Source organism: Biomphalaria glabrata, chromosome 11, assembly GCF_947242115.1.
Source record: "Biomphalaria glabrata chromosome 11, xgBioGlab47.1, whole genome shotgun sequence".
Taxonomy (NCBI): domain Eukaryota; kingdom Metazoa; phylum Mollusca; class Gastropoda; family Planorbidae; genus Biomphalaria; species Biomphalaria glabrata.
In genome coordinates this window covers 30,511,161-30,532,126 of record NC_074721.1, presented here as the reverse complement: position 1 = coordinate 30,532,126, position 20,966 = coordinate 30,511,161, and the positions used below count along the sequence as shown (strand labels likewise).

The 20,966-nt window shown below is 30.9% G+C and overlaps 1 protein-coding gene across 1 annotated transcript; it reads right to left on the bottom strand.

Annotated features, from left to right (window-relative positions):
- Window positions 1–910: 910 nt before the first annotated feature.
- Window positions 911–20,917, bottom strand: LOC106065676 (annexin A6-like). Its single transcript, XM_056004443.1, has 27 exons — window positions 20,801–20,917; window positions 19,145–19,290; window positions 17,979–18,132; window positions 17,142–17,319; window positions 16,346–16,442; window positions 15,187–15,380; window positions 14,249–14,408; window positions 13,463–13,566; window positions 11,477–11,552; window positions 10,970–11,163; window positions 10,743–10,824; window positions 10,517–10,611; window positions 10,293–10,406; window positions 10,043–10,133; window positions 9,808–9,944; window positions 8,688–8,877; window positions 7,506–7,687; window positions 7,050–7,122; window positions 6,714–6,799; window positions 6,419–6,500; window positions 6,113–6,207; window positions 5,393–5,506; window positions 5,115–5,205; window positions 4,544–4,680; window positions 2,731–2,920; window positions 2,216–2,397; window positions 911–1,849 (listed from the first exon to the last, which is right to left on the bottom strand). Exons 2-27 carry the CDS (start codon window positions 19,260–19,262, stop codon window positions 1,781–1,783), a joined length of 3,285 nt encoding a protein of 1,094 aa, XP_055860418.1. The 5' UTR covers window positions 19,263–19,290; window positions 20,801–20,917; the 3' UTR covers window positions 911–1,780.
- Between the last annotated feature and the right edge of the window lie 49 nt (window positions 20,918–20,966).

The window sequence follows — 20,966 nt, the reverse complement described above, 5'->3', positions numbered from 1 at the left end:
GTTTTAACTAATAACTAATAGTATTATATTCAGTTATTTTGCAAATAGATTACTATACAGAAAATAAAGTAAGTTAAGTACCCCTTTCAGACTTAGCGGTCTATCAGTCAGATGATGTAAAAGTCATCTGTTTTGGCAGACATCTCATTTTGGACCACTCAGCCACTACACCCCCTTGTTACTATGTACAGAAATGTGTTTTTAGCTTCTTTAAACTAAAAAACTATTGGAAGCTTATAAATTGCTGACTATTATGGCCATGCATAAAAAAAAACAAAAAAACATAATTACTAGCTTAAAATATATGCTTATATTATTGAAAAGTGTTTTTATCTTACGATTAAATTTCACTGTTATCACAGTTTATAAAAAAAAAACACATTAAAATAACACTAGAATTTTTTCTTTCATAATAATATTCTGTGCAGAACATTTTAAAAAGTAGAACATAAAAACTGTTGATATATAGTATTTATCCATATTTCTTGTCCTAAATGAATTAAATGAATGGTTTAAACAGCCTTCCAAAATAAAGTAAGACTAACTTGCCAATAGCAAGCAACATTATAAAAAATGTATGTATATACAGGGTTGCCCACAGAAAAGTAACCTCTCTCACATATACAAGTTCTGTTCCTGCATAAGTCTCTGATTGAAATCTTTCATCAATGGTTTAATGTCATGATACATTAAAGGCAAAGTTGACCTCCATTTCCTTAATTGATCAACCTGTACCTTTCACTATCAGGACACAATCTTTCTGACATGATATGCACAAACGGTATGAAAACCCCTGACTAAAACAAAATTGACAATATGACATTGGACGATGTGGCATCAACAGAAGAATGATTGGCAGATAGGATGGAAGGCAATCTGCCTCCTGCTGGATATGGTAGGTTGGTTACTTTATATATATATATATATATATATATATATATATATATATATATATATATATATATATAATATTTTTTTTTTGGTATTACACATTAAAAAAAAAGTTGTGAAATCATATCAATAGAAATAAAAAAAACTAATTATAAAATATCTGTCATAACAAATGAAATAGTGCAAAGGTTAATGATTTCTAGTTATTGAGGAAATAAATGTGAACATTGAATTTTTTTTTTTTTTTTTTTTTTTTTTAAGTTTTTGGTTGAATTATATAATGCAAGTATCATATGTAATTAGTATTGAAATTTTAAAGTTAAAATTATATTAGAAATTACTTTAAATTGTTTTGTTTTATTTTTACACCTTAGCTTTTACCTTTTTGAAATTCCAATGTTTATCAGAAACTTTTTCAAAGACCTTATATTTTGAAAGAATTGAAAAAGATTTTATGTTGCTATAGTCACCAAATTTTTTGTCTTCAACATTTTAAAGATAATAAAATTTCTCAGACTTTACTAGCATCTTGTACTATAATAATAATAAACATGTGTGTTTAGAAATGAAGTAAAATTAATATGCCAAAGTAATAGGCAAAAAAAAAAGCAAATTGTTATCACAGGACGGTGTGGGTTAATCAGGATTCCTCTATGTATAGAATAACAAAATGCACATGATATATGTACATAAAATTTAAAAAAAAAAAACAATAATTATACAAAAATATTTATATCAGTTTAACAATATAAAATTAATAAAAATCCTACAATTTACAATTTTCTTTAGCATGAACATTAGAAAACTAACAAAAAGATTTTTGATCTTATACTTAAAGCTCTCTAGTAAATATAGTTTTGAGACATGAAATATTATGGCCTGGAAATATTTATTTCTTAGCAGGAGGTTCACCTATAAGTGTCAGCAGCATTGTGCGGTAATCACCTGATGTGTCATCCTAGAAAAAAAAAGTAATGTTATTGATTACATGTATATATATTATGTGAAAAAACATGTAGATCACATCTGAATCTGCGACAACACATAAAATATTTCTATTTTCATAAATCAAATTCTTTGGACAAATACTATCTTTCTAAAAAAAACTATTTCATCTTAAGAGTTCTATTTGGAGTCTTGATATAATTATTTGTATCTCTGCCCTACATAACTAATGAGCTCAACTGAGAAAAAAAGACATAACACTAGCCTAGAATCTAGAAACTTATTTGAGCTTTCTGCTTTAATTACAACTATGACTCCCCCCAAAACAACAAAAAGACTTCATTCATTATTTGAATCAGATCTCAAATAGATTACTAACTTGTATAAACATGGCCAGTGTTTGCTTATAGGCTTTTTGGAACTCTTCTTTGATTTGAACCATGTCCACTTCACATCTGGAGGCAACAATGCGCACCAATGTGTTGTCATCAGTACCAAGTCCTTTCATAGCACGGTGAAGCTCTGATGCAAAATATGCTGATTTGTTTCTAATTACTTGAACTAAAGAAAATCAGAAAGTTTTAACCTTAATCATTTAGTTTGCTGGTAAAAATTTTATAAGAATTGTAAAATTTAATATTCAGCAATAGCTTTTTTTACACATTAAATATGAATTTAAAAAAATGTTAATATGGCTCACGTAGACTATATAATTTTATCTTGCCAATTTAGCTCAAATGACAGTCTTACATAAAATACATAAGATACATAAAATAATTAGGCTAGCAGTATTAAATAGATAGTAAAAAAAACAATTTGTATAATACCTGTACTTAGATTTTTAAAGGTAATTAATTCAGCTTATTAAAGCAGATGATAAGCAGAGAAACTAACCAATAGCCAACATGCCATTTTTAAGATCACCACTCATTTCAGATTTGATACTGTCTTCAATATCTTTGTTGGCCAATTTGGCATACTCCTGGAATGTGGCCCTCAGCTGTGCATAACTCCTAGACACAAGGACAGTATGAAACCTTGACTCATCAGTTCCCCATTTTTTCTCACCAGCATCCAGCAACGCCTGAATATTAAAAAAATAGGAATATAATTAAAGATATGTGTGGTCTTAAATTCAAGACTTGCTGCCTGTCCTGAGTGATGGAATGTAAAAAAAGTAAAGTTAACCTTGCTTCTCAGTTATATCAGGCAGATGATGTAAAGATCACATATATCTATGGCAGATTGTTAAAAGGGTGTCTTGAGGCCAGGACAATGACCAACCACTTTACTTTCCCCAACTAATGTCAGGTTTCCATTAGAGTTGGTGGACTCAGAGGAATCCTTAAAATCCCAAAATTAAAAATTCTTATCTTCACTGAGATTTGAACCCAGGATACCTCATTTTGAAAACCACTCTGCTACCATGTCCCATGATGAAATGAAAAATAAACTAAAATAATGTTGATGTTTACCCTGTTTGGATTTTGATTTAGGATGGTAGGTGGGTGGTAAAGACTTTAGAGTTAGTAATGTTTGCATGATGCTCAAAAGGACTTGGACACAAATTAAATTACTCTTGGTTAAAGGGCCATAACTCTACTTGGTCTATGAGAATGTTCTGGAGACCAACCATTACTCATGGGTAACTGACTGTCAGGACTGAGTTCTGGTCAGCCTGGGTCTCCTGTTAACTGTAGAGGAGAAGGGGGGCAATTCAGGTTGTTGACTTCAAAACTGTTATTGTTTTGGATTGTTTTACTTGGTGAGATGTTTTTGTTGAATATAATCTAACTCATAATAAGGCAGTGTGGTTTTGTTCCTAGTCCAGGACAGTTGGACTTTTGGATATAGATATAGTCGAAGTGTAGACTCTAATTATTTTTCTGTGTTGTCACTATTCAGTCTATGGAATATTAAGCTGTTATATTTTTTAGTTGATACTGGATATTTCAATTGTCTGAACTGATTCTGTATTATAGTACAGACTATATAATAAACTTGTTATATGTCTGTGAATTGGCATTCTGAATATTTGTTCTGTCGTTGTATGTGTCGTTGTGGTATTGCCCAGGACTGGGCACATTTAGTAATCAGCATTGGAGTACACATACGTATGTTAAAGAGGAAAGGAGTCTTGACACTGACAAAAAACAACCCTAGAAATGGATGAACTGTAATTCATATGCTTGATAAACCTTAGAGTTATGAAAGAGAACATTATTATTTTGTTTAGGTCTAGATCTCAATTCTTGCTAGTATTTTCTCTAGCCAGTCTGTAAAAGGTTTAAGCAATAGGAAAAAAAATTCTTTCTATAAGATATGTCTTGAATGTACAACTCTGGATACATAACAAACTGTTCTTAGTTTAAATTTTGAGGTTTACTGTAAGGTGCATTTTTGTATTCAAGGGTAGAAATAAGACACTAGATATCACCTACAAAGACCACAACAAATATGAGATTTAAAACTTTAAAACAGGATCACTATGGCAATTGGACCTTATGATGACCAGGAAAAAGAAGAAGAGGCAAATAGAGAAAATGATGGGAAGACAACATTAAAGAATGGACAGTCTGTCTTTGTACGGGATTCTATTCAAGGCAAAACACAGAGAGGAATGGAGAAAGATGGTCAACAGGTCATGTGTATTGCCCCACTAGTTCAACAGACAAAGGGACAGGTGAAGGAATATGAGAATAAACACCTGAGCATCTTGTTTGGCCATGACCCTGTTAAACTCAGTTCCCTCTGGTCTGTTAGCCTGAAGACATCCAATGAGCAAACGTTTGAAGTGACCTGATGTATCTCCAGCAATATCTTGTTCCAGCTCTTTGTTAAACACTGTTCAAAACAAAGAAGCAAAAGAAAAAAAATTATTTGTAAAATAAGATCGAGAAAAAGTGGTATTAGTGTTAATGAAACAAAAAAAAAACAGCTGCAATACGCAAGTATATAAGGACACTTTCCAGGATGTTTGTTGAGAGGAATGTGAGTAAACTCTATTGCATTCTTAAAAAAAAATGAACAAGCAAAAATTTGTAAAATAATTAACGTGAATGTAACAATTATATTTTATTTCATAATATATAACATAGAGCCATGATGCGTTTTATTTACCGTTAGCAATAATATCTTTTTGAAACATTACCGAAATGTTTCCCCTTAATTGGATGCAAACATTAAGGATTCAATTTAAAAAGGGAATCTGCATGCTTTTTAAAAAAAAACACCACTGAATATGTCTATAAATAGGAACACAACACACAAATTCTTACTTGTTTTATAAGAAGCCTTGATATTATTAAGTTGTGCATTTGAACGAGTACATATGATCTCCACAAGAACTTTTTCATCAGTGCCTAAGCCCTAACATTTAAAAAAAAAAGTTTTATTTCATATTTCATTTCATTTTTTTTAAACATAAGTAATTAGTGATTTAATAGTATTGTGCTTAACCATTGTTTAAAAAAATTAAAAAACCAAATCTTAAACTTTAAAAAAAAAACAAACACATTTCTTTGTGAATTAAAAGAATTAAACATCAAAATGTAACCTTTATTGCTCTGTTTAACTGTTTTGCATCAAACTCAGCTGGTCCCAAAAGCATATCTACACAAAGAGTTTTAAAGTTGCCACTCAATTCACTGGACAATTCTGCAGCCAAATCCTGTAATAATTTTGAGAGTTTACATTTTTTTGTATTGCAAAGCCAAATTGTAAATCTAGCCCTTGTAAATTTCCATTTCAATAGGTTAGTATGCAAGTATGCATAAACACACATTCAAGCTGTTAATTTATAATTATGAAAAAGAAAAAAGATCAATTTGTTTTTATCAAGTGTCTGCAATTGCTAGTTGAGGGCCTAAGAGTAAAATTCAATATGTTTTCTAAAAATAAAAACAAACAAATAAATACAACAGAAAACATTATTTTGCCCTATTAAAAATTTTCATTTCTTCTTTATTAAAATGTATTTTGAAAAGTAGAGAAAGAAAATATTGATTTAGGAAAATGAACCATTGGTCATTGGTGAAAAGTGCTTAGTTGTTCTAAGCGAAAGATAAAAAATTTAGTATTCAATAAAATAGAACTTTGACTTTATGAATAACTGCCAGGAAAAAAACAACAAGAAAATGGCTTTCATCAAGCCATTGTGTTTAGTAGGTATTAGCTGACTTTCCTTCACATCTTTTGACTTTTTGGAGTGAGAAGTATATTTTGCATTTTTTACTTGATGTATTAAAAAAAAAGTTTAAAAAAGCAATCAAAGTACTTTGCCAAATTGAGTCTTGTAGGTGAGAGCTATTTTTTGCCTTTGTTCCATTGATCTATAAGCCAACACTCCAATTATAGCTTTTTCATCAGTGCCTTTAAAAAATGTTTGAAATCATTATAGAAAAATAATTATGATACCCGTACATAAATAAAAAATTAAATATGTGAAATAAAATATTTTAAAAAAGCTAAATATAATAAATATAAAACATTTAAATGTGAACAAATGACATGAAAATGACTTATGGGTACTAGACACATAATGATAACATGTATTTAAATGTATTAAAAAAAAAATACTCACCCAATCCCTTCATAGCTTTTCTCAGTACTTCACAATCTTGTTCTGCATTAAATCCAGGGAAGGGTAATAAAGTTGGGTCTTCCTAGGGGGTTAGAAGTGAAATATAATCAATTGAGCAGAAGTAAAGCATAAAAAGGATTTTGAAATTAAACATAGATCAATAACACAAATGTTTGTTTGTTTTGTTAGAAGTAAATTAAGAAATGGATTCTGTATAAGATGAATCTATTCTAGAACAACAAAAAATATACTAATCCTGAAATCACCAGAAAAATATAAACAATTGAAAGTTTACTTTTTTAGGCTCATTTTCCAGCTTCACTTCCTCATCTAATTGTTCATCTGTTTTATTCTTGACAGACTCTACAAAGGCTTTCCCAGCTAAAACAAAGATAAAAAAACAACATTGTTATTGGTTTAACATTGCCTGATTCTCCAAGTGTCAAAACAAAATTAGAAACAATTGAATACTGTTTCAATTAGTGACTCATCAAAAAGCATTAACTGCAACTGAGTATTTCTATAAAGTATTTTGTTTCTTTATCTAGGTAATATTTTTTTTTACATTACATACATGTTTCTTTGTTTCAGTAAATTAATTTAATTGGAAATTCAGATAGATCTACATTACATTTAGCTTTTGGAGGTGGTCCACCAGAAACCAATGCCAGCATCAATCTCTGATAATCCCCTGATGTGTCGCCCTATGAAAAGATATAAAAATGTTTAGTTTCATTTGAGGGCTATTCAAATAAGCATATATTTTGAAAGTTCTAAAGCATTCATACATTTTTGGGGAACATTATCCTACTAAGCTTGCAGTCTTTAACAAGGATATCAAAACCCAACAGTCATTTACATTCTTTGACATAAATGGCAGGTAGAAATATTGTCTGCTTTTCAAAACTCTTTTTTCATCATGATTGAACATTTTTTTTAGGCCTGAAAGTTTCAGTTCCATGACATAAATATCTGGTTCAACAATTCACTCATTAATAAATGGTTTACAATCAAATGGTTCACTTAAAACCTGACTGACAATTTTTTTTCAGCAAAGGTCTTCTAATCAAAACACAAAGTAACTCACTACAATAAATTCTTCCAGTGTTTTTCCAGTGGCCTTCCTGAACTCTTCCTTGATTTGAACAAGGTCAATCTCACAGCGACTAATGATGATGCGAATAAGGCTGCTGTCATCAGTTCCTAACCCAGACATTGTCTTCTCCAACTGTCTGGCAAAGTATTGGAATCTATTTCTTACACATCTGACTATAAAATAGAAGCGTTTCAAATTGTTCATTCAGAGTGATACAATATTTATAATGCACTCATAATTAGGGTTGCACCAGAATAGAGCTGGATATCATTGCAGGATAGTTGGTGGGATGTTTGTGTGTCTTGACCTGAACTAAGTCACCCTGAACAGACATTTGTCTAGCAATATGGAGCTATACCCCACTTTATTTATCAAGTCCATCACATTGAGTTAATAGATACTTATTAAGACAACATGCTGTCTAGAGATCACATCTTATGAGTTCACTTACTTAGTTCTAGCCCTTTAAGATTGTTAAGATTGGGGATTTAAGGTGTTTAGAGTTGTGTACAAGTTTTGATTATTTGGTGAGACCTGAAAGAACATGGAAATTTAACACAGATTAACAGGGGAGGTAATGTGTACTGATCTAGATGTCATTAGCAGACCTGGTCATAGATTTGTGAGGGTTGTTTCCTTTCTATTTTGATATTGAGTATTACTCTATTTTGCTGTTATATGTAACCATTGATAATATTGTATCTGATAATTTGTAAGTACTAAAATACAGCCCACTTTTTGGATATCAGTGCACAATAATTTTATGAGCCTCATGTATATAGACTAACTATATTTCATAATCTAGTAACTAATTTTGATTTAGGTAAAATTACACTTTTGGCTTCTAAAGGCATATATTTGTGTACATTTCAATATTCAATGAATGATAAAGTGAAAAAAATAAAATAATAATATCAACATTGGTAAGTTTTGTGATATGTTCAGTAGTAAAATGAGCTATTTACTGTATCCATCTACAGCCAGATATCTTAACTTACTATCTGGCCAAATCTCAAGTACTATCTGGTGCAACCCTACTCATAATTAGTAAATTAGTATTACATAAAAAAGAACATGTCTTTAAAGTATTAATGAATATTAATTATCAACTCCTTTTTTTAAATTTTAAAATGTTGTATGAAAAATAACATAGTTATTATAATGTAAATTTACCAATTGATTTCAAGCCACTGAGTATGTCTCCTGAAAATTCACTCTTTATCACTTCTTCAAAATCTTTCTTGGATATCTTTTGATATTCTTCCAGAGTGGCTCTGATTTGAGGAAAACTTCTTGACGCCAGGATTTTATTAAACTGTGACTCATCAGTTCCCCATTTCTGTTCTCCTGCTTGATATAGAGCCTAAAGAAAAAAACAAACCCTGATTCTAACTGTAGCAAAGAAAAAAATAGTTACTTACATCCAAATGTGATGCTGATTGTTTTGGCATGATTAGGAATTTGGCACAAAAAGTTATTTTTTCATAGTAAAAAGGAAAAGTTTTGCTTAGAGACTGTGACATGACTATTAAAAACAAAACTAGGATTTAGACAGCTCTAGAGTAAGGTCGGCTATGGTAGATATTTAGTTAATATGACATTTGATGGTTCCCTTCATTATGTATTGATCTTCTTGTTCAACATCATTTTTCAGTGTCAACAACCTTTATATTGTTGGCCTTTCACTGTGTAATTTCATTGATTTGAGTGTTACTTCCATTTAGACTTTTCTGAACAAAACAAAGCGCGAATGTAGGGCTACCTAACATGGTACATAAATGAAGACACATGAAATGATAAAAAATTTTAATCAGAAAATAATGTATAATCCAATAATAGCCCCCTTTTTTTTTTGCAATAACATTATACTTTAATGTGCTTCTTCAATTAAAAGAGTTTTTAGTATCTACTAGGCTATTAAAAATTTACCTTTATTCATAAATTAAAAAAAAAAGGATTTGTTGAATCTTATTATTTCTTTTTTGTTAGGTACAAAGGCTACAATGGTAAAAATTTTTAAGGGGCCTATATCAACTAAAAGGGCCACAGAAACATAAATTTAGCTAACAGATTTTCTTTTCTAACAACTTTCTTATGTATATTTTATAATACATTTAAAATATATTCAATCTAAAATGCATGCTAAATATTTAAATATATAATATTTCAACATAAAACAGTTCATGTAGAAAAGCAAAAACTATTAAAACCCAAATTACAGAACATGTAGTTTTATACAAAACAAAACAACTAGAAAGACTCCTTCTAAAATGACTTCAAGTTTACAACTTACCTTTGCATCAGCATTAGCCATATTTCTGTCAACCTCCTTACTGTCTGACCTATTTGCTTGCAGAAGTGAAACCAGCAACTTTTTGAAATGACCTGAGGTATCACCAATGATATCTGCTTCCAAATCTTTATTAAACTCTGTGAAAGAAAAACAGTTTACTTGACTAGACTGACATTTAGTTTGAATTATAATAACAATTAAGACTTAAAGTTTATTATTTCAGTGTTTCACTTACTTTCTTTGTAGGTTTTCTTAATTTCTTGAATTTGGGCATTGGAGCGAGTGCACAGTATTTCTATTAATACATCTTCATCTGTACCTAAGCCCTATTAATAACAACCAAATTTATGGTACTTTAATAAAAGTGTAGTCTAATATTACATGAAACATTCAAATATAAGTTAGGAGCAATGTTTGTTCCAAATTTAGTATAAGCTATATATTAAACAAAAACAAAGACACTATTAATGAACTTTCCAACAAACCTTGATAGCACTTCTTAACATTTGTGCATCAAATTCTGCTGGTTTTAATAATAAACCTTTCAGAGCCTCACAGAAGTTTCCACTAGTTTCACTTTTTATGTCACTAACTAAATCCTGTTTAGAGAAAAAGCAATTATTTACAATTTGAATTAACTTACGAATACTAATAAAGCTAAGCTTGAAAGTTAAATTGAAAAAAATGTTCAAAATTAACTGCACAGTACCTTGCCAAACATAGTTTTATAGGCAGCCACAATCTGTGCTCTCTGTGGGCTAGATCTGTATGCCAACACATTGGTCAGTGCATCTTCATCAGTTCCTGTAAAAGAAAATATTAATTATTTTAAATAACAATCATATTAATGAAATGCTTAAAATTGGCTGAATGAGAATATATTCATTAGATAACTTGAATTTTAAAAAACATATTTTAAGATTTTAAAAAATTACCAAGGCCTTTCATTGCATTCCTCAACACTTCTGCATCAGCTTCAGCATTAAAAGGTTCAAATGGTTTAAGTGTCCCTTCACACTGAACACAAAAGACATACAGAAAGGTATATTTCAAAAAGAAATATTTCAGGTACAAATAATAAAATATTCAAGAAGAGCAAGACTTGACTAATGTACTAATTCTAGAGGGATAGATACAAAAAATAAAAATAAAAAATACCAACTGGGATATTTTCAATTTCTTTTTCAAAGTATGGATCTGCTTTTTTGGGTTTTGGTGGGTCCACAGGTTTTGGTGGCTCCACCGGTTTAGGTGGCTCTACCTGTTTGGGTGGAGCAGGAGGGGGAGATGCAGGTTTGGTCTCTTTCACAGGTTTTTTTGGCACATTTACTTTGGCAGATTTTTTGTTTAAGCCTCCTGAAAACAAAACAGATATATTAATGATTGAACTAGCAAATACTACATAATAATTTGTGATGGGAGCTCACAGGAATAAGTAAGTAATTTGTTATTATTGCCTGCCCATTGAATGAAAAAATAGTTAGGAAATTACAATATTAACATTATATATATATATATATATATATATATATATATATATATATATATATATATATATATATATATATATATATATCAACAGAGATTTAAATTTTCGTGAAATAATGGAATATGTTAGTCACATGCCTTGTGTAATATTTTAAGAGAAAATTGAAATATAAAAACTTACTTTGTGTTCCAGGCTTTTCTAGAACTAAATTGAGTCTATAACCATCTCCTTCATCTTCCACTTTAGCTTCTAAAATCTGTTTGTTTTTTTTAATAAAAGGAAATTACACATTTAAAAAATAATAATATTAATCTTTTTAAAAAATCTTTTTATAAAAGAAAAAAGATTTAAAAAAAAAACTATTATATCAACTAAATGATTTTTATTCAAATAATGCTTTTCAAAAATTTCAGACAAGTATTTCTTTTTTAGTTTCAAAGAATAAAAAAAAATCAGTTTTCTTAATAGAAGGTATTTAAGATTAATAAATTAGTTATTTATGTCTGTAATTAATAAAAAAAGTAATGCATTTACAATACTGTACATGGTATTAGTTATAAGGGGAAGAGTGCATAAATAGTATCCTGCCTTTTCACAGTTTGAACCATCCACTCATTTAGAGGGGTGGATTTAAGGAATTTATTACACCAAAGCAAAAAAAAAATTAAAGTAAACATAATTTTTACCAGAATAGAAACCTCAGAAGATCAGGCAGAAAGATGTTTCAGTAATCCCCTCATACTTCAATGACCCTAATTCTAACCCTAGCCTCATTGAATATTAATCAGGTTCAGTATGCAAACAAGCAAAGTTGCAATAAAGTCTATATAACCTATTGCTGTGGCTAATGCGGCTGAAATAATGACTAATATAGGTCCACTAAACCTTAGGAGGTAAAGGTCAGTACTGACCTGCTATGAGTGGTATAAAAGGCTGGATGAATACCTCCCAGCTAGAAAACTAGTGGATGGTTGGAGATGCAGAAGACGTATCCAGATGCAGTCTTTTATGCATCATGCCACTAGACTATCTGATGAAGCTGGCCTCTCCACCAACCGACAAAACATTCAACGCTTTCATCCCCTTCCCCCTTGGTGTCGCCCAACGACCCCAGACATACGCTTGAAATTAGTAGACCCTAATGCCACTAAGCAAAGTCGTTCATCTAACGACCTTCAAATCCTAGCTCTGGAGACCATCAATACCTTCAAGCCCAGTGCTATTTTTGCATACACTGATGGGTCGGCATCAATAGATTCTGGACGAGCAGGCTATGGAGTCTATGTCGACTTTCTTGGCTCTTACACAGTCAAAATCTTTGGACCATGTGGTAGTGTTTGCAGTTTTGATGCAGAGACCATGGCAGTCTGTGAAGCCTTAAAAGTCATTTACTCACAACTCGGCAAGGGACATTTGAGGGAAAGATAGATTGTTGTGGTCACATGACTCAAAATCTGTACCCTAGGCTTTGCAAAGCCTCGGACCATGGCCCCCCAATATCAACACTGTCATCATGGCTTCACATAACATTAAACAACACTATGGCACCCCTGTAATAATGCAGTGGGTACCAAGTCACATAGGTGTGACTGGCAACATAATTGCAGACTCTTTGGCCCACCAGGGAGGGCAAATTCCACCCACTGAACAGGCTGTAAGCTTTCATCAAGCCCTTGCTATAATACAAAAAACAGAAATGGAAAAGTGGTTTGAGTGCTGGGACAAGTCCCAAAAAGCCCATGGAGTCTGGGAGCGCATGAGGCGCCCTGACCACACTTCCCCGTGGTGGAGGCTGTCCAGGCCTGAGCAAGCTATTATAGCACAGTGCAGGACAGGCCACTGTCCTGTTGGCTCATATTTCTCACGGCTATGGTCAAATTTTGATTCACGGTGCTCCCGCTGCGGGGAAGAAGAGGAAACCGTGCCTCATAATCTGTTCGACTGCCCCAGACGCTGATCTCCGTCTCGATAGGTCTGGGAAACCCAAAATTCTCGACCTGTATGGCGACATTTATGCACTACGCAAGACAACAGGGTTTCTGTCCAAGGCTTTTGCAAGAGAAGATTTGAGCCTCTCAAGCCCTCACTCTAATGGAGTTTGATGATGATGATGACCACTGCTCTATAAAAGCTATTTACCATTTGATCAATACAAAAATAACATACCTTCCCCATTTTATACTCTCCAATATTCTTTTTAAAATGAACTTTGCTTTTAGCCATATCCAACATATGGGCATAGATGTGTAGAATGTTTCCTTGGTAATCATCTGTTGAAATGAATAATGCGACTGTATTGTATAATTGTAAAGTATTAAATAGCAGTCAAGAAGGAAACTGAAAAAAGGTAATACAAGAAAAGCATAAAAAATACTCTAAATTTAAAAAGACAAACAAAAGCTTATATGAAGTGCAATTGTATTAATTAGTTTGGATTAGCCATGTGATTAAAATTGTAATAGATCTAGACCAACAACAATAAATCTGTGTGAATAGAAATATTTTTACCAATTTTTTTTTTATCACTATTTCATACTTTTAGCATTCCTATCACTTATCTGGACAAGTTGAGAAAATGGGAAGGGGGGGGGGGGAGGGTTTATCTGGGTAAATTTTACTGTAATTGGTTTTTAAAAGGATTTACAAGAAAAAAAAAAGGGTATGACCTGAATTCAAACTCATGTCTCAAGCTGACACATTAACCACTTTGCTAGTAAGCTGCTTGTGACTATAAAAGTTAATTTAAAGCGGCAACCTATAAAGGGGACTAATTCAGCTTATACCACTTCTTTGTTCGAGATACCAAACAAAATAATTAATTACCAATAGTTAATTAACTGTATTATGAATGTTTTTTATTAATTATGTTGTCAGGTAAAAGAAATAATTGTGCAAAATTTCAGCTTGATCTGAGATTGGGTGTCAGAGAAATAACATGGCTATTAAAATTACCATTTCCTGGACTGATAGCATTTAAAGGTGGATCTTTCCAGACAGGCTTGTACTCTATGGCAGGAGGAGTTGGCTTAGGTCTGGTTTCTTCCATAAGTTTTCTTATATCTCCAAGTGTAAGGCTATCCTGTTTTTTGGGTTCCTCTTTTGGTTTCAGCCCCTACAACAACATAAACATTATTTAATTGCCTACTCAGTCCTATTTCAAATTATTTAAAACTATGTTTACTACAGACTTTATTGCCATTCCTATAAAACCATCAGCATAATAGTGCATTGATGATTTGAATGACAGCTAACAAGAGGCATTGGTGCATATTGTTAGTGATTGAGAATACACAGAGTGGACTAGTGTTCTTATTTCTAATAAATACATACATACTTTTGAGATTTAATAAAATATTTTACAACATTTTCTATAATTTACTTTTTGAGTTTTTTGGTGTGTCTTTTTTTTTACTGCTTTCTCCTCATCTCACTAGAATCTAGCTAAATCAAATCCAAGCCTCTGATTTTAGCTGCATGACAAAAAGGTGATAACTGGAAGAAAATTTGGGGCAACTATGAACAGTTCTATGCTGGCACAAGAGACCCAAACTGTCCATTGGAAAGACCAATGATAATTATAAATAATAACAATATCTTTATTATCCTTGAGGATAAGTGTCTTAGTTGCTTATATTTTTAGTTTATCTTGTGATTAAAAATGGCCCCAAAATATTACATTTGTGGATTATATTATAAAGATTTTAACTGCTTAACAGTAGTCTATAACTGTAGTTGTATTTGATTATGTTGAAACAAATAGTCACACTACATTTATTATGAATCAGATGTAATTTTGCTAATGTTGTTGCCTTGCATAGGCCTCACATCATACTTGCAATTGCGCCATTGTTGAAGTAGTATTTTTTTTTAAATACATAATCAAAGCTTACATTTATCATTTGCTCTGTTAAGAATCCATACTGCACTGGGTAGGGTGGAGCTGGTGGTCCATTACCAAAAGTTACCATTCCATTGTTAGCATTCATGTTAGGCCAAGTGCCTGGCGGTGCTCCCCAAACATTGATTTGAGTCCCAGAGTAGTTAGTAGGGTTAAAAGGTCCATCTGGTATTGGCGGATAGTTACCTAGGAAAAGAATACATTTTGAGCAAGTATTCACTTAAGATGGTAAACAATCACAAACTAACAAAGCAAAATCAAACACTTTATCTCATGGATACTTTAACATGTAATTAATAGTAAAATACTACTGTGTGTGTTTATATACAATTCTGATGATAAATAATCTTAATGTATTCCTAATACACTTATTTATTTAAAAAGTTCTCTTTCAGACCTTACAATCTATAGGGATGTTAAGGTCATCTGTTTCTGTGACCAAAGGCAAATGAGGGTGTCATGTGGCAAGCATAATGACCAACCACCTTTACTTTTCCGCAACAAATGTTAGATACCCAGACTTTACCAAGAAACCAAACACTTTACAACTCAGCCACCATACATCCTCTTATTTATTTACATTAGAGTAAAAGTATTATTTTTATAAGTATTGTAATATATTAGACTGTATTAGATAAACTAGTATTTTGATGTTCCAATCTATCAAAGGGTTATTGTGTTTAACTGCATCTTTGTGAAAATTTGTAACACACTTATGAGTCAGATAAGTGAATTACACATTTCTTTCCCTAAACATTGGATACAAAGGTACTTTGTTGACCCTTATACTCAATTACCCATCTAAAAAGGTTTGACTCAAAAGCTTTCTTTTTTCTACATCTAAATGACAAATAAGTTGGTGATAAGAGTATCAAGAAACAGCAAATTAAATACTTGTATTTTACTTATGTAAATGCATTACTCTGCACTCCTCCACTGTTTTCTTATTTCCTTTTATCTAATCTAACAGACCAATGAGCACTAGTTGTATCAAACTGAACTAAATGGGACAAGAATATTGAAATGTTAAAAGCTTATGACTATATTGTTTTCATTTAAATGTCACATTTATCATTTTCTATAAAAATAACAATAATAATAATATAATAGCTTTTGGCTTAGTCTTTTATGTCCAGCTTAAAAGTACTTACTTTCATTGGAAGCTCCAGTTGCTGCAGGGTCCTGAAAGCTATAACTACCCCACGCTTCTTTTGGTGCTTTCCTTTGAGATCTTTTTGGAGAATGTCTCTGTAATGCACATTCATAGTTTATCAATATCAATGTGTCCTTATAAATTATTATACTTCACTCTTGTTAGCTGTCAAGCTATTTTATTCAAATTCTTTATTTTAGCAGAAGAGAGTTAAATTTACAACATATCCATGTTCCAATGCATGCTTTTTCAATCAACAACAAACAACCAGATGAAACATTATTATAGAAACTAGAGAATAGCAGTAATAATTTTAATTATTTCACAAGCTGCAGTCTTTGTATAGTAAAGTAAAGGTGGTTGGTCGTTGTGCTGGCCACATGAAACCCTCGTTAACTGTTGGCCACAGAAACGGATGACCTTTACATCATCTGCCCTATAGACCACAAGGTCTGAAAGGGGACCTTTTTTTTTTATTCCTCAGACAACAATCTTTTGAATCTGTGGAGCATGTTTGATAAAATTAAGCCATTTCTATGGTAAAAGGTTAAGAGGGTGTAAGAAAGCCAGATTTCCACAAATGCTACAATTTCACTCTACAGCTGATTATTTTATCCCTGATTCTCTAGGTTCCATTACTATATACAAGTTTTAGTCAAAGAAACCTATTGACACTGCAGTTAAAGCATGTAGGGGAGACCTAAGTAATTCAACAAATATATGTCATGAAAATAAAAAACCTGTTCGCTCAACTATGTAACAAACTAGTCATGAAAAAACATATTTATATTTACCCTGGGCATTCCTGATACTTTCCCAGGTTTAGGTATATATTCATCTGATGATTCATTCAAAAATGATTGTAGGGTAGCACCACTAGTTGAACTGTCATACCCATCAGGGACTCCAGAATTGTTTAGATCTACAACGTTAAAGTCTTTTGATACCACTGCACTCTCCAAGAGACCATCCCTAAAATATAAATCATGCACACATTTTTATGTACCGTATGTAACAAACAAACATCCAGAATAATTAGTTCAGTCCAATTATACTTTTTTTTCTTTTGTTTTTTTCTAATATCTTCTTCTTCTTCTTCTAGTCAGCTTTTTGCTGCTGAGCTGTGAGCTCTTTTGCAGACTTTGCCAAGGAAAAATAGTGTGCTGTTTTCTTCAGTTGTTCAGCACTGCTGTACATGGTGTTGGTTATGGAAGTAGGGTCTGCCTAAGGTGGATTAGGAAGGGGCATTCAAAGAGGATATGGTTTATGGTTTCATAATGGTGGGCACAGTGTCTAGAAAGGGGAAGTTGTGTGGAATTTATTTTGCTCAGATGGTAATTTAACAGAGGTGTGTATCCTGTTCTTAGTTGGAAGATTGTAGATTGCTCTTTGTGGGGAAGGAGGTTAATACTGTCCAGTTTGTTAGGCATAGTCATTTCTTTGTACATGGCTCTACCTGTGTTTCCTGATGCCCATTGGTTGAGACACTCCTCTTTTTCTAATATAAAAGTAGTCATCTTATTGTAGTGTAATATGCCGGATGGTATTAATAATATTATTCAAAAAGCTGGACCCTATTTTATACATATTCAAAATGAATACATAATTTATTTAGCAATAGTTATAATTACCTCGACACTGCAACAGCTTTTAAAGTTCTTTTCCCTCCTTTTAATAAAAATGGAGCAAAGTATTTGAAAGTCTTTTCTTTTCCACCAATTTTTCTTTGAAATGGTAATGGCTTACTTCCATCAGTAGTGAAGTAAATTTTACAGTTTGGAACATCTATAATTAGTGATAATTAGTGATTGATAAGTCAATCAAATTGTAAAAGTCTTAACAAAATATATCAATAATTTTAATAATAAAGTAAATTAAAAAGAAACAATATACATTAATGGGCTAGTTAGTAGTAAAGCTATGGCAGTGGATTTTCAAATAAGTGTTGAGATGCTTGAGTACAAAAATTTAAAAAAGAAAGAACTTTTTTCTTTTATGCTGAGATAAGGAAATTCTGGAGCTATCAAAAAGTAACCAAAAATTTTAAAATGATAACAGAGGTTAACTATTTTTAAAAAGTGAATATAAAATATTTGTTTGAAATCCTTAATGCTTGGCTATCATGAAATACACATACATATATTAATTATAAAAAAAAAAAAAAAAAAAACTTTGGGATGCATCAATATAAACATATATATAATATGCATAAAATCCTCAGAAGTTAATCTCAACTAATGAAAACTTTATTATACAACTGGACTGGACAAAAATCTGAAACCTGAGTAGTAATTTTATCAAAGATAAATACTTCCAGCTAACAAGAGTATCAACAATTTTAATAATAATAATAATAACATAATCTTTACAGCCTGTTGAGATACATTCAGCAGAAATCACTATTCCAAAGGTTATTTCAGTTATCCCAAGTTATTTCCATTGTCTATCACATCACAGTCAAGAACAATTCATTTTTAATACAGAAATGATATAAATTAAATCATAAATTTTTGTTTTCTTATCTTTATAAATAAGCTGGCAAAAATTGTTTCTGATTCATGACAATATAGTTCTAGTTTTTGATACTATTACTGTTAGAACTTTATTTTCTTTGTATAAAATATAATAACCAACTACACTTGATAATTGCATATACTTTAACAAACTTACATAAATTAGACTAACCAATATGACAACACTGATGTATGGATATAAATATAAATAGATTTTTTTTCTTTAAAAATAATACAAGGATTCACTGCCATGTGGCTTAAATCATGTTTATATTAAGCATTACCTGTACTTAATTCAATTAAAGTAGAAGTATCTATCTTGTTAACAGGCAACTGTAAGCCATGGCAGTCACGATGTATTGGAGTAATAAAAGGTGCAGGGAGAGCACCAGCACTAGGCATTCTCAGTCTTTCAAAATAAGTAATAGACCTAAGGAAAAAATTAAGAGTGCTTTAATTAATATAGACAAATCTTGTCATAATTAAGAAGTTTCCATTAATTATTAGATGTAAATCTAGATCTACATAGGGCATATTATATATGTCAATATTTCTATCTTTAGAAAATGAAAATTTAGGCCTAATTGTATTATCTATTCTACAATAGGTCTATCCTGTACAGCATACTATACCTTAGAAATAATGTCTGACTACAAATAAGTCATATATAGCTCTTAAAAAATATTAAGCTAATACTAGTCTATAATTTATACTAAGTATAATTATAGTCTGAAGTCTGAATATAGATCTATAATCTATAACATTCTCAATTCAGTGCCCTCAAGCTCATAATTTAACAATTGTGGACATTCAGTCCATATACTAAGATACATCTACTCCAGTCTTTAGGGTGAGGGCCTAAATAAATCTAGACCATCAGTGCATCACTATATACAGTGTAGTCTGTAAATGATATATAATATAGAGAGGAGTCTATAATATATAATTATCTTATAAAATACAGCTATGTGATGATTAATAATTAATTAATTAATTAATATTATATAATAATATGATAATATCCTAGATTGACTAGAATCTACTAGATCTACTATAATATTTATCTACTATCTATCTAGGGAATCTAGTACTATCTAATTTAGTCAATCAAATCTAGGAAATGACACATTCTAGATCATAACTATTATTATTATAAAAATATTTTTTTAGATCTCATGATTCATCTGTTCTGATCATGATCATCAAATATAGCTACTGTCTAAGCTAGATCTGGTTACTTTAACTTTAGTCTAGTACTCAATTAGTATATATAATATAATAGTGATAAGCTAGACTGGCTATAGAGCCTAGGCCTAGACTCTAAGACGTCTAAGTCTAAGACTCTGTAAAACTTCCCATCAAATTCAAAGGCCCCTACCCCTAGTTTTACCAACTCGAGTTACTAACTTAGTCAAGTCTTAGTAGTAACTTTGAAACTTAGTAATTTAGTAAGATGACTATAACTTATAAGATAAGAAATAAGACTATAAGTATAAGATAATTATTGGTAATAAGCCTTATATAAGGTATGAATAACGTAAATAAGAAGTATAACTATAATATAAGTATATATATATATTATATAAGATAGATTCGGTAATTCTACTTCTAGAGTAGTAGAGTAGATCGTAGATCTATCATCTAATCTATTCTTAGTTATTGAACTTATTCTATTATTTAATTATATTATTATTATTAGACTCAATATGAATATATAAATTATAAATTAATATAATAATAATTATATTAAATTATATAATATAATATATATAATTATAATAATTTATATATCATTTTAATTTTATCATATCTAATATTTATCTAGATTGAAATAACTTTTAACGAGAAATCGTAATTAATTTAAGACGTCTCAAAATCTATCATTATAAATCTAATCAACTATTGAGTTATTAAGGCTTAATATGAAAAAATAAATTTACTATTGTTTATTCAATTATTGTAACTTTTGTTTATGGAATGTTTTTGTTGTCAAGCAGCCATTTTTAAATTTCAAGATCAAATAAGCTAGCACGTTTTAATCACTCAATATTACCATCGACCATATATTTCCATGCATAGACATAGATCTAAATTAAGTAACTAAAA